Source organism: Mesitornis unicolor, unplaced genomic scaffold, assembly GCF_000695765.1.
Source record: "Mesitornis unicolor isolate BGI_N332 unplaced genomic scaffold, ASM69576v1 scaffold4349, whole genome shotgun sequence".
Taxonomy (NCBI): domain Eukaryota; kingdom Metazoa; phylum Chordata; class Aves; order Mesitornithiformes; family Mesitornithidae; genus Mesitornis; species Mesitornis unicolor.
The window spans coordinates 148,615-163,939 of record NW_010207851.1 but is presented as its reverse complement, the minus strand read 5'-3'; the positions used below and the strand labels follow the sequence as shown (position 1 = coordinate 163,939).

At 40.4% G+C, this 15,325-nt stretch overlaps 1 protein-coding gene across 1 annotated transcript in view; it reads left to right on the top strand.

Annotated features, from left to right (window-relative positions):
* The window catches only part of GALK2 (galactokinase 2), a 44,108-nt gene extending 36,005 nt beyond the window's left edge, over positions 1-8,103 (top strand). The window contains exons 8-9 of the mRNA XM_010192272.1: positions 1,086-1,287; positions 7,896-8,103. Of these exons, the coding sequence (XP_010190574.1) occupies positions 1,086-1,287; positions 7,896-8,103 (410 nt within the window). The remainder of the gene's footprint in view (positions 1-1,085; positions 1,288-7,895) is intronic.
* Positions 8,104-15,325: the final 7,222 nt, after the last annotated feature.

The following is a 15,325-nucleotide window of genomic DNA, read 5'->3' as shown; positions in this document are numbered from 1 at the left end:
CTCTAAAACAATGGTTTATAAGAAAAGAATATTTAAAGAGAAACTATCCTTAAAAATAGGCCAAGCTGCCTTTCTTCAACATTCAAAAATACTGAGACATCACTCTTTCAAAACAGGGCAAGTAACTCCAGCAGCAACAAGATCCCATGGGTAAAACACCTCTAAACGGGAAACCAAAATACGATCTTCCTGTGTGATACTCTCAAGGTGATGTTTGTGGGGGGCACTCAGTTTTCTCATTTCTGTCCTAGTTGGAAATGCGTTCAGAAGGCCCGTTCAAAAGGCAGCAACACACAGCTTCTCAGTAGCGGGCTGGATTGAATTACAAAACAAATATCACCAGAAGCAATATCACCAGTAGCAGAACACTGCCATGTTCAATGTTTCCCTTTCACTTCAGACTACTGGTGTCTCTCTCATAACTGTGCTGTCTGCATTTACAGTCGTGATTTACACTTTGGAGAAATAAAAAGCGATTATACAGGTCCTGATGACATTTCAGTGTGTAAGGGCTGCAGGCTGGAGGGTACATCCCAGAGACTTAATACTGGACACAATTTTATTTCCAGCCTTTCAAGGAAGATTTCTGCATATACTTGCAAACGTAGATTGCTGAAATCATCAGAAGTGGTTCCAGAGCTTGGCTGTCTCTGCAGAACAGCCAAATAGCAACTCCATGTGACTGCATCAGATAGCAAGCTCTGCTTTGAATACAGCGCTTGTCTCTCTTCTCCTTTTCCTGCTCTTTGAAAATCCGCAAGCTTTAGATGAATGCCCTAATGCACGTCACTGCTGACTCCTGAACTTGGGAGAGACCGGGTCTGTTCAGGGACACAGCAAATAACCAGAGCATATCCATGAAGTTACCAACATGAAAAAATGTGTACGGTGTATTTTGATGAACTCTAAATACTGTTTTATTAGGGCTTTTAAAGAAGGTGTAGGTGAGCCTTTGCAGAAAACTTTTATCCTAGAAATATAAAATATTAATTACTAAGAAGTATAATTCTACTATGGTTTTATATGTTCCTTTTGTAGTGAGTATTAATAGTAACTGTAGTATTTAATATTTTCATTCTGTTTAGTTTCCACCTTTAAGTTATACCAGCGTGCAAAGCATGTGTACAGTGAAGCTGCCAGAGTGCTGGAATTTAAGAAGATATGCAACGAAGCACCTGCCAATGCAGTCCAGCTGCTGGGAGAATTAATGAACCAGAGCCATATCAGCTGCAGGGAGATGTATGAATGCAGCTGTCCTGAGCTGGATCGGCTGGTAGACATCTGCCTGTAAGTTCTGACCACAAGGAAAAGTAATCGCCTGTTGAGAATATTGTTTGAATTGATGAGAAATATGACATCGTTGGCTATTGCAATTCTAAAATGAAAGTATTCTTGTCTCTTATTACAAAATTAATCTCCTGCAGGGACATTACATGGTCAATTGTTTCCCTACTGACATCTGTGTAATACTTTCAGATGAAAGCTGCAGTTTATGGCTTTATTACAGACTTTGCTTTTGGACTGACTCATCATCATAAGTGTTACGTTAGACTTGGCTGCTCTTTTTTTTAAGTTTTAGAAGAAGTCATAACTGGTTTTCTGACACCATCGTCTTAGTTGTTCTATTTGAACTCGGTTACTTTTTGTGTATTTCTTAACCATTTCAGAACTGCCGCCAGGGCAGAAGCAAGCTGTCCTACGTTCTTAGGTTTCCTTGAAATCAAAATGCTATACTGTGAAATGCTATTGCATTTTTTTAATCAGAAAAATATGTTGTCTAGGGTATCGGATAGGTCGGAGAGCATTTCAGTGTTTAAAAGATGAGTGTGTTAACCGTTAAAATGACTCACACTCCTCTTGGAGTGGCTTAGAATGGCTTCTCCTCTCTGCATTGCGTGCCTGAGCTTTCTCCACATTGTTCAGTCTCCATCTTTTCCCCCAGCCTCATTCATTTAGCTGGGTTCCCTAACTCAGTTTGGCCACAATAAAACAACCCCTCTCAACTCCAAAACACATTCCCTTTTTTTATCCCTTCTCTTCTTCCTCTGTTCCTCCCCAGTTTCACGTCCTCTAGCCTGAATAAGCAGAGTTTGAGAAATGGCATGAAGCGAGCTGGACATCGCAGGTTGCTGTCTATAGCAGGCTGTGATTTTCCTAGCTCTGCTACAGGGGGTGATGAGCTCTGGTACAACCATGTGTTAATACAGAAAGTAAAAATGAATACTTAGTACTCACATTCTACACAGTCGTTCATCCATACCACAGGACCAGTGTGAAAGGATGTACGCATTTCAGTGCCTCTTAATTTCTGTGTTTCTGGTACATTTCATCATGGGACAGACATCTTACACTAACTTTGATCTAAGTTCAGTGCCTATAGAGGGAATTTAGTAGTTGGTGATCATTCTAACAGCTGCCCACCACTACTGCATCCCTGCCTCTGCCCCAGCCACTTCCTCCCCGCTGCTTTCCTTCATTCGCTTCATCACGGCTCCTGGTGATGCCACCTTCATACTTCTGCTCATCTGTTACGGCTTCTGCTTCTTGAGAAGAGCGTGCCGAGTTTGGGAACCGCTGCCCTAAGCCAGAGCGCGACTGTCTCACCAGAAGGGAAAGGTAGGGTGCCATAACTGCTTGCAGGCCTGAGGTCAAGAAAATACTCTATAAAAGTGCCCCATCCTCTCTGCTATTTCTTTCAGTCTTGAAGGAAACAGAAACTTTCAGTTTGAAGGTAAAGAAATGAAGACCTTACCACCTACAAATTTCTTTACTAAAATTACTAGCAACTGGCTTTTTTTAAACTAAGAAATTAGTCTGGCTTATAGTGAAACTACAAATTTTACAAACACACAATTTGCCATATGCATTCTTATTTCTGTACTCATGCAGATTTTGAAAGTTGTAATACCCATTTACCAGGTTTGTAAGTTGATAGAGTACGATACAGATGGTGATTTAGGTTAGTCTGATTTCTTTTGCAGACAAGATGGAATGGCCTCTGAGCCAGGAATTGTATACAATCTTTAAACAGAAGACTTTTGGACATTCACAGATTTTCTGCATATGGGCTACACATGCTGTTTTGTGGTAAAACACAGAGGAAGCCCTGGCAGCCATTGGTCAGTCTGACAGTAATTTAGCAATACGATTTTTGTTCCTTGGGAGCCAATCCAGTACGTAACTCACCGGCTGTGTTCAGTTTATTTATCACGTAATGATCACATCACTGAATAAGCTACGACAGTCACCCAGCAGGGCAGTTCCACCTTGGTTGTCCCAGCTACTCAAAGGGAACTGCTGATCTGTGTGTGAGAAGGGAGAACTGTCTCCAGAGTCAGCTGAAGACAGCAACCATGCTCTATTGAATTACCAAACATCTTGGGCTACAAGGCTTGTTGATCCAGTGCAAGTTGTCAGCAGGCACCACTGTCAGAGGAAAAGCCTTAAAACTTAACATCTGCATTGTTTTTAGGTACGGTAACTACCCACTGTTGTTGCCTCAGTCAGTAGCATCCGACAACTCAACTTTGCCAAACCGACTCCATTCTGAGTGTCTTCACTTGGGGTGTCCAGCCTGAATCATACTGATAGGGCCTGTTCTCAGAAACACTGGGAGAAAACTATCCTGTTTCAAGTAGGGGAAAACACGTCGGTATAAACTGGCAAGATCTGCACTACAGTGTGGAGTTACCTGTGCTACGTTGCAATAAGCCAGGGTGGATGCAAGCAACGGTCTGTTGCCGCATGAAGCTCAGGATGGGGATGGAAATTCTGTTTCTCATTTATGCTGAGCTCTGTGCTTTCACAGCTGCTCCTGCTCCCTGGGCCAGCCTGCTTATCATGACACTCGCTTGCAGGCAGTAGCATAGACACAGCCACAGAACCCAAGGGAAAGGAGTATGCACTTAGGAGTTTACTAAATTAAATTAAAATTAACCAGAGGATTTCAGTTCCAGGGACCAAAATATCAATAGTGAAGGAAAAGCGATGTGTGTGCCTACGTTACATCAGATTGCTCACGTACCAGCAGGAGAGCCCACAGCTAAGCACCACCGTGGAGCATTATTCATGTGAAACTATCTCTAATTGTTATATTAAAATTATTTAATTGGAAGGGTTTAATGACATTCATTGTACAGGAGCAAGTAAATTATTTGTTCATTGTTCTTTACAGTCTTCTCCCATCAAGAGTTATTTCCTAAGAAGTGTGTCTTTCTTCTTAAGTTTGATATTCTCCAGTGTTTTCCTGATTCTGTGATTAGATTTCTGTATAGCTGTTCTAGATGAATGCAGCTTAAGCCAGCATTTAATGTTTGGAAACTATTGGCACTAAAGTCTTAACTTCTGTCAAGTTGTACATTAAAAAACTAAGGGACATAAAATCACTAGTCACTCTAGGAGAATTTGGCTGATGTGATTATAGAAGTGGCCAAGAGCTACATAAATTACATTCTTTACTTGCAAGGATATACAGCTGCCCTGTAACTTTAAAAAGCCTTTCCAAAAATACATTCCACAGAGTTGCCCGAGTCTACTGCTGCTCTCTCCTTACAAGGTTTAAACTGTGAAGAATAATCTGCATATCCAGATGTTTTCTGTTTTGCCTAGATCTTTATGTTTTACTGTACAACCTCTGCCAAGAAAGAAAGGGATCCATACTTGCTGTGGTTTGTAGTGCTGAAAACTGTAACCACGAGTTGGTCAGTTGTTTTCTTTTCTTTTTGCAAAGACAGAAGACTTGTACTTTCTCTAACCTATCTCATGCTGCCAGTAGCTGTTTTACCCGCTGGTCTTTTAAAGTAAGTAACACAGAGGATCTACTAAACAGTTAAGGAACAAGAAATTGGATCTGAGCTCCTGAATTCTTTAGGTATTTCTGAAAATTTCTCAGAATTCTCAAGTGTTGCAAATAACACACTTTCATTCTCTTTTTCTCCATCTTTTGGTGGTGTAAATCATGGTAAATTTTGTGTTACCAGTCATGCCCCTTACAGATGAAGATAGATGAATCCTGTCCGAGCACTTGTAAAAGACAGTGTTTACCTTTCCTCCAGGTGCGTTGTGGCAGCTGAGACAACTCTGCAGTTTATCAGGACTCTTACCACTGATGATTTTCTTAGAGCTGCAAAGCCTGGAGTTATGGCACAACTTGAAAATTCAACAAAACAAAGAACTACCTTACAAAAATAAGCTTGCAGCTCTTTCAGAGCCAGAAAAGCTTAAAGATGCTGTTCCAATATACACTAAGCTACAGAACAGAATAATACCCACCCATTTATATATTTAAATCCCATCATGTTAACTCCATGCTTTCTGAACTGCTGGTTCATAATTTTGAGTATTTGGAATCAACACTATCGCTCTGATTTTTTCACCTCTTATAGCACAACTGTTTTTAGAATGAGGTACTGCAATGTCTTACCTGTCGCTTCCATATACCAAACTATGGGACTTCCGTTTTCATTCCTTTGCTGCAGTCTTTGTGCGTTTTTACTCATTTGCGCACACCTTCCTCATAAGAGAATTCTCTTTTTATCCAGTGTATACTGGAACAAGAGCTATAAACTCTTCAAGAAGCAAAGGCCAGACCCCAGGACTGGGAGCTGAGCGCCCCAGCTCTGAGCTGCAGATCTGTTCTCTTTCTCATGGGCTTCATCTCTCCCTCTGCTCCCTGTCCTCCTGGCTGCAGCACAGTCCAGGTTGTTTCCGTTCAGTCCACCTTGCCCACTGTGTGGGTGAGTGCTCCATCCACAAGACTGTGGTCTGCTGATACTCCTCTTCATAAATGCGTGCTGTAGATGTCAGCGCGCAAGCAGAGAGTGTCTGGCTATGAATCTCGCCTTACCAGAGGAGTCTAACGTAGCACTGAACTGATTAAGACTCACAAACAGACAGCTTTGGACCTGTTCCACAGTTAACTCTCTTGTGTTTGATCCAGATACCTTCCCTGTGCTGCATCTCCAGTCAGTGCAGAATTAGGTGCTCACTTCTGTATTCTTGTAATACCAGGGACCTGATTTTTAGGTGTTACAGCACTGCCCAGCAAAATGCCAGGTTCCTCAGCATTCAGGCCCGAAAGTCTAATCATATTGCCACATTTGAAACTGTTAGCCACACTGTTTTGAAACACAGTGACTTCAGCTCTGAAACAGGCAGATTTTCTGTCTACATTATGCTTCATTTCAAGTATTTTAAAATGACTCAGTAAAAACGAGGCATGAGCTTGACCACAGAGAATTATGAAATCAATAAAAGATTCAGAACAATTCTGAAGGGATTTCAGCTGTCTACCAAAATAAAAGACAGACACCATCTGAAATACGAAGTCCTGGTTGAGGTAACAGATGACGTGAGTACAGACAGTTGATTTTGCAGACTCTGAAACGTGGATTGGGCCTTACAAAGTTGATGGGAATTTCCATGTTGATTGCAATTGAGACTGGATTGGATCCTGCTCATTTTAGGAGGTTGCTCCATGGACCAGAAACTACAAAAATTGCATCAGAATGAGTGGCTTACAGGAATAATAATAAGTAAAATAAAACACCAACAGGAAATAAAGAATGAACATAAAATTGAGTCAGTATGAAGGGTGGCACCACACAGACACACTGAAGAAAGTGTTTCTGTCCAAGAAGAGATGTGAGCATGTTTAGAATCAAACACACATGTAAGTTCTCGCCTGAAATTTGACCTGAACCTCTGCTCACCCAGCAGTGTACCAGATTCGTTTAACATAAAATGCACATATGAACAATTACCACAGCCTACTCAATGAGCTGTCGTTCTCCAGTGTAACTCATGTGATGCTCTCTCCCTCAAGTGCATTCTAGGACTGGTAAATCTCTCTGTGCCTGGGTATTGGAAATGTATCAAAAGTATTTGTTTGCAAATCAGATTAGATCTCTCGTGAGAATAAGATTTCAAATGAGTTTTCTAAATCATCCTGTTCTGACTAGGTTAGAAAAGCCCCAAATAAATTTATTACATGGTATTTCCCTGCTTTTTCTGAATCTGAGTAAAGATGAGGAACACAGGTAAGCAAACGAATGAAAATAATTCTACTAAATTCTAATGAGATGGCATCCGAGTCCTGTAATGACAAGGGCCTTGCTGTAGGACATTTCTAGCAGGCCGGGAATGGTTTGTATTTGGATGTCGTTTATTTGTCATTGTTCTTTCTATTCACCCTCCTTAACGGCATTTTTTTTCTTTTGGGACTAAATCCTTCTTTCACCTCTACTGCTGTAAATCTGTTCAGTTCCTGAGGTTCCTCTGAAGAGAGATACCCAGCTCTGCCCATTCGGCATAAGCCGACGTTTGAGTGCAGTGACTGTCCAAGAGTTTCTGAACTCTCCTGTTCTCGACCAGCCCGCTCGGCAGCCCTGCAGAAGCCTGTTAATCTTCAGCATGTGTTAGATCTGTCCTGGAAGAATAGAGCTATTTGTCACTGCCACATGAGAAAACGGCTTGCACGCCTACATCCTGTGCAGTTTATGAACCCGCTTTTGTTGGTTTTGTCATGTATTTCTGTTTTCACTTCTGATGGCTCATGAATGTTGCTAACACAATTCCTTTCTTCTCCCATTTTCTTCATCTCAGCTGTGCTGTGATCCTTAAAGCAGCTGATGCTGAGGCATTATAAAAGAGGATGACTTTTGGAATTGACAGAAATTAACTATATTGCAGTTTACAGCATCTGCATTTTTTGTGTTCAAAATGGTAACTGCAGATTGCTGTAATGTCGCGTATAACCGAGTGAACTTCAGAAAAATCAGATGACACCGATGTGTTCTGAGTAAAGTATTCACTAGTTTTCTGTAAGAATTTAATGTATGACAAATTACTCCTTTTTGGTTTATTTTACAGGATTTTTTTCTGTTATTTTGTTTTAGGCAATTTGGGGCCATCGGGTCACGTCTGACTGGAGCTGGATGGGGTGGCTGCACTGTGTCAATGGTGCCTACTGACAAGCTGAATACTTTCCTAGAAAATGTAAAAAAAGCTTATTACCAAACGCACGTCCAAAGGTTCGCACTGGAGAATAACAGCCTGTTTGCTACTAAACCTGGGAGAGGAGCTTTGGTTTTTGTTGAGGCCTAAAGAACGTAAAAATGTTAAAGGACCTCCGTAGGGCATTGATAACTGGCAGCGCCTCCCATGCCACAGTAAGTGAACGCCTTTTCTGGTTTTTATTGTAATCAGAAGTTGCTATTATCAAAATACATTTCTGAACAAGTGATTAAAATAAAACTTTTTGATTATAAAGTCTTTTTTTTTCCCCACACTAAAGGTATCTTTACACTTTCAAAGTGTAAACTTTGACTTTTCTAAACCTATTGACAAAGAAAACTGAAACTGAAATAAAGATGATGCTTTGTTCCAGTGGGCCTCTCTTCATTTCCATTTACTCTCAGGTGGAGCAATGAGCTGTTTTCTTGCAGGGTAAGGTCCCTGCAGGGTTTGCCTGACCTTATTCTGTTTGTGTGCTGGATGTTCTTTTGTCCTGTAAAAATGGAAGATTAAACTGAAGTATTCAAAAAAACGGAAGGAACTTGCTAAGCATTAGAAGTGTTACAGTCTCCTCAAATAGGATTATTACTGTTGTAATTAATGATGATATTGGAGGAGCACCTGCAGGCCAAGTAAAACATTAGGAACACGTCACATTAAGCAGGAAAGCCTTCCTTCTAGATATGTTTCTTGTGAATCTTTCTGCAAGAGTGACTTGTTATGAATATTTCAACAAAAATGAATGCTGTGGACTCTATGATGTGACAGCAAACTCCCCCAAGTTAATGAACAAATTATGAAGCAAAGCTTGGTTTTGAGTTACCCAATTACCAGATTCTAATCATTAAATCCTGGCTGTGCTTCTATGAGGGAAAGCATTTGCATTTGCATTTTTATGCAGAACTACTACAAAGGATTAAATATAGTCCATTGACCAGGTAAAAAAGCAATTAAAATCTATAAGGAAAAATTAAGGAGGTAATTCACTCAGTTGTACCGAGCAAAAGTAAATAGGTACGACCAAGAGTAAATGTCAGTGACATACTACCAGCAGACTCCTGTCTCACTCCCACCTTTTACTCCTGACCATCTCAAGGTTGTAACTGCAGAGCACTGGAAGTACGGCACCCGCAATACGGAACCCCTCTGTAGGAGAGAGGATTGTGATTGCAGAAAGATTGCAGAAAGTTTTTCCTAACCATGGAAAACCCAGTTCCTGTGCCATCTCTTTGATATTTACAGTGAAAACGCAGAGCGGTTTTGCTGATGTAGCCCTCGCAGCCATAAAAGACATAGCAAGATTTGTCCCTGTGCATGTTTCTGAGATGCTAAGCACATGTTAACATCCAGAAGTCTGCGACAAATTAGATCATAGAATGGTTAGAGCTGGAAGGACATGGACAGGGAGGGTCTGACCAGAGCGGAGTACAGGGGGAGAACCACCTCCCTAGACCTGCTGGCCACATGTCTGCTGATGCAGAAGAGATCTTCTGTACATGACCCATGCTGATTCAGGCCAAAACCAAATTCTTAGAGGCTACTAGTTCTGCGAGAGGACACTGCCAAATCTGAACACAGCAGAGGAACAAAAGCCAACACAAACTGCCAGATCTTTTCAGGAACCTCAGAGGGGACACAATATGGTAATACTATCACTAGAGAAGATTTTGGGTTTCTGACAACGGGGAAAAGTGGAACAGATTGTGCTGTAAATCAAGCAAATCCAGTGCTTGAGAGGGAAAAGGATAGGCTCTGGGTATGATGGGGAGAGATAAGATTTGGAGAGAGGGCAGGTAAAAGGATGCATTTGAGATGGGGAAAGCAAGGGATAATAAATTAAACAACAGTAGGTAAATACATTCAAGAGTCTCCAAGATAACTTTAGCGATTTAAGGAAAACAATGCCATGGCTTTATTACCAACTGCCTTATTAAATAGAATCCTCAGTTTAATTCAGTGAGTTCCTGTTTATCGTCCTCTCGTAAAGATGAAGTACCACACAGCATGTACCTCATTAATATGTTTGCATTGCACTTCAGCTGGATGCATGGAAGCACTAATCGGGGGATGAGCAGAATAAAGATATATTAGGGTTTTTTTCTTCTTCTTTTTAAGTTGAGCATGACACACAAAGTCATGGAATCTTCCCAAAAAAACGCAGGCAAGTTTTTGGGCTACAGTACATTTCAGAATCTGTCAGTGAATCTTACATTCTCATAAACAAAGAAAAGGAAAAGAGAAAACTGGAATACTATAAAAGAAGAAAACTGGACATTCAAAGCTTCTGATTAATGTCTTCTTTATTGCTTAACGTCTTTCTCATTCTTTTGGTGAAATCTGCAAATAGAATTGAGACATAACTTCCACTGAAAGACCTACGGTATTCAAAATACATACATAAAAATGGCAGTCAGGCATTTTTATTTACTGACTACCAATGGGAAGTAAATTCTTTTCAAACGACGACCAAAAAAACGAATCTGTGGTCTGGGGTTTAAACCTCCAATTACATTCTTCTACATAATAGTAAAAAGACCCCAATAATCAGAGCATAGGAACGATATACCAACAGCAGCAAGGATGTTGGTAGAATTTCTAACAGCAAAGCAAGAAGATTTTAGTTTGGATGAAGATTTCTGTGTATAAAGCAGCAACTCCAAGCGTATTTCCTAAGAGTCTTTCCGGATCTGTATTTTTAATAGCTTTTTCTGACTATGTTTTCAAAATCTCTTCTGCAGCTAAAATAATGGTAATCAGTTTAGCTAATCAGCACACCCACTCATATCTGTATATATGTGTAAAACTAACAAAATTAAATGTCAGAATGTATGCAGAGGTGATGCATCCTGTAAGTACGAGCTTTTATCAGTGGGGTGTGATTTTAGCCCATTATAATGTCTGACTGCAATCCATTCAACCATGAGTTTAATTTTACTTTATTGTGCAGTAAATGGGTTCTAAACCACTCCAAAGAGTATTTGGAATGGGGACGCTGTCAGACATCCAAATGCAGCAACCTTGCCTGGTGCCATGTTAATGCTCTGCATTATCTTAATCCCGCTGACGTGTACTTCCTCATCGCTGAGTACCTTGTGAGTAGGACCATGCTCGTGCTGTGAAACAGAGCGAGTCATTTTACCATTCACCTGATGGGAGGGGACTCAGACTGTGTTTGACATTTGCTCACTTGCACACACAGACGTGTACATGATGACAACCCAATATGTAGTAATTACTTAACATCATCAGGAATATTGGTTTCTAGTTAATACAATCTGAATGCCACCTTTTATTTCAGTAACTGCTGTGTAACTCTGTATAATCCTTCTGCAATTCCTGAGTCCATCTGTCTTTGTAATAACATCTTGATATGCTGGAGCAACTGCTGTGCTACAGCTTCAGTCAAGTGAAAGATTTGTATTTTCAGCTAACTACGGAGTTTATTTGCATGCTAAATCCCAATCAGATATAGTTAAACAAAGATTGACCCACAATTACATTTCACAAGAGTTATCTTGTTATAAAAAAAAGATACTTTGCAAATCATAGCTGTTATGGGCAGGACTGAAGTAGTGCTTTCTGATTCCTGTCTTTATATGCTTCATCAAGAAAAGCGAACTCTATAGGATCTATACTGCGAAGTAACAACAGCATGAAATCAGACTGGTAAGGCTTAATGTCACCAAACCTATAAATCATACAGCATATTAAATTATATTTTAAATGCTAATTCTGAGCTGAACGCTGGGCATTGGCAAGAGACAGGCTCACAATACAGACAGGAATACAGTGGGGAACATAGAACAGTTAACTGAACCTTGCTCCCTGTGATGCAGCCGTGTGTGACACAGGATCGGCAGAGAAAGCACGGCCCACCAATATTGTTGCCACGTCCATCTGACCTCGGCTCTTCTAGTTTAGCGAGCTTCTCACTGAACGCTCCTCTGAGATTCAATTTCCTACAAAATAGAGACAAAATATTAATTCTGTTCTTGGTCTTCTCTCTTATACTCTGCCCTCTGCTTTTGGACTTGTGTCAAAAGTAATTAACGATGAGATTCTGCAAGATACCACCACATCCCTGCCTCCGATAACAGCACCGTGTTTTCTAGGAGACAGAATCTGCCACAGTGCTGATGGGGCAGTCCCTGGCCTCCTCAAACATCACTGGGACTGCTATGCTCAGTCTAAGTAAGGTGGTAGGACCAAGCTGTCATTGATACATCAGGAACTGCTGTTTTCTGGGCAGGTTTTCTTTCCTCAGGTCAGCTACAATGGTTTTACCAGCAAAACCATAGATGAACATTTTCTGGAGTCCTTGAAGTCCCTGCAGATTTGGTCACCGAGTTCAGCACCTGGATTTACCCCAGCAAACGCTTCACTGTGTAGGGTAACACGTAGGGAGAGTTTGCACATAAAACTGACATGCCCAAAACCTCATGGCAGATGCCATGCCAAATTCATCATATCTGTAAGACTCAGTAATGGAAAATCCGCAGAGGAGTAAAAAATGTTGACGCTAATTAGATGAGAAGACGCTAAGGAGCTTTCAGAATTAATTAACCAATAAAATGTTTGAGAAGGATTTCCAATAGTAGCGGTTCCTGCAGAAGCAACAAACTGGATGAGGATTTACACAAAGCATCTGGTGTATTTACTGGATCTTAAGTCTAATGCGTTTTGAGAATTGCTATTGTCTACCAAGCACCACTTTGTTGGCCAAAATTACACATTAATATTAAAAGGAAAAAGACTCCTCTCCCCACGGACATGCCTTTCTGCACTTGGCACACAGGGCTCAAATAACTCCATAAAGATTAGACGTACTTTGAACCGAAACACACTGGTGCCCAAGCAGCTGTCTGCTTTCCAGCCAAGCTGTGCGTGATTTGGGGTGGGAACAAACATATGTTCTATCAGCCAATGATCAAGGCAGATGTGTGGTTTGGTTTGGGTCTTTTTAAATCCAAATTAATTTTTCAAGGCACACTGAAGCAGGTTTGTATGAAACTCTTACAGGAGTTCCTGAGGATTATTGTTAAAGGCCTTGAATTTTGCCAAATTTCATACAATGGAGGGTTTCATTCATGTTCTACATTTTCTCTTTTCTTATCTGTCCCTCACATGACAAATACAAATATTTATTTTTGTGGGCTCTGTTCTGACTCCAAGCAGGATTTTTTCACTTGTGTTTCTATTGATCAATTATCAACAGAATTAAACTGTTCTGATTAAATACTGGCTTTCTCCCAGTGAACATCCCTTCTGGTAACTCTCCTTCCTGTCCAGGCTTCTCTCTAGAGAAGAACTAAGACAAGAAGACCCTGTCCTTGAGGAAGAGTTCAGTGAATCACTTCTAAGCAGCAACAGCAGCTGCACAAATAATAACTTTTTAATGAAGGTCTGAAGCTAATTTTCAGTTAGAAACATAAAGCTCTAACTTTCATAGCTGAATTAAAAAGGCTAACAGAAAACAGGACCTAAAACCAGAACCAAAAGAGTCTAGCAAGGATTTACGGAACTTCTGTCAGATTAAATTAAAGCTCCACAGTTGAATCATAAACTTAATCAGAGACAAATACGAGTTCCAAATAGATTTGGGAACAAAGAGTTAAAGATCAAGGAAAAAAATACCTATTGTGCTGTTTTTAAAATGAGCTGTGGTCAGGCCTTGACCCTACGAACATACCCAGTTAAGTCGCTATGCGATTCTTTCTACAGCCAATCCAACAGCAGCAGAGTGGGCGACGGCTTTCAAAATCCTTGAGGTTTTTTTAATTTTCTTTTCAGAAGAGCTTTTGAGAGAGCGAGAGGAGCCTGGGCAGCTTCTGTTTCTGAAGATCTAACACCTGGTGATGGCCAATGGGGAGAGAGAGGATTTTCAGTACTTCCTCCAGGGGGAATGGGATGGGTGGTGTCAGCTGCTTTGGGAGGTGCACTCAGGGGCCTCTCACTGTTGTTGCTGAGAAACGCCAATGCTTATTTTCTGAAATTCATAAAATATTTAACTTGCATTATTATGAAATTCCAGGGTTTATTATGAAATTTCGGGGTTTGCCTTCACAAAGCTGATTTATGGTAAAGCAAATAAAATTGCTAAATGAATAAAATTTTATTGACAGAAAAAAATGTAATGATTTGTGGTATTTCTTAGTCTTTTACTAAACCAGCAGCCTCTTGCGTTCAACCTGCTCTCGATGACCTCCTTTCTCCCTGTCTTAGCTGTGCTCATTCAGCAAGAACAAGGTGATGGCATCTTCTGAAAGCGAGGGCACGGCTGTGCCACAGCATGGACATCAGCTGCTCCAGCACACTTGAGGCAGGGGTATTGAGATGTGGGTGCACATCTACTTCTGTTCCAGCACTAAGAAAACGGCAGTGACTTCGCAAGCTCTTTCATGTGAGCCCAAGGGGCTGGGTTAACAGCGTCTGAATCTCAACTGCTTTAGCTCCACTAATGAGATTTATTTTACTTTTATGTAGGTGGTCCCTTATTTCTTAAATGCAATTAGCATTCAGTTGCTGCCTGATGGTTTATTAATTTTTGAAAGTGCCGACTACTGGACTTGTTTTCATAGTTCTAGAGTTTCCAGAACTGACTTTTGTGCTCCACAAGCCTGTTTTCAGGAAATATTTTGTAAGAGCGATGATGTTTTGAACTCTACTTTTATGGTTGCAAATGCTTCTCCTTTTTGACTTCCTTTGTCTGTTCATTAGGGGCCATCTTTCATTCCTAGATGTGTTTTTTTGGAGATAAATTCCCTTCTGTTGAAATACATACCACTGAAACAACACATTAAAAATACTTTAAGTCTTTAGACAAAGTTATATGTTTATTTTGTGAGATTCTATGCTATGTAAATGTTTTCAGTGGTGCATTTTTAGGTCTTCTCTAGACATTTCCTCACACGTTCATTAGCTGCCTTTTGCTCATGACATAAATGCAGTGAAAACCATCCGTCTTGCTCTGTTTTAGCTGTAAAATGAATAGAAGGTTCTACGCTTTTAATCAAAGTATAAAAAATTTCAACATCCTGGTTTTTCTTGAGGATGATACAGATGAGTGCTATGTAGTGTTTCCAAACTTTAGGTTTTATTACGGTCTTGCTTTCTGCGATTCATCAATTTATAATTCATACTCTCAAAAAAGAAAATGGAACATTTTTGAAAATCGACATCATGCATATTGCAAATTACAATAAACGTGTCAGCAAAAGTGGATATACTAACAGTTCATGGTGGCTAATTTGCTAATTTATTCTTTTTATATAAATGGACAAATTACAACTGCCCATTGTGGTCACATTAAAAG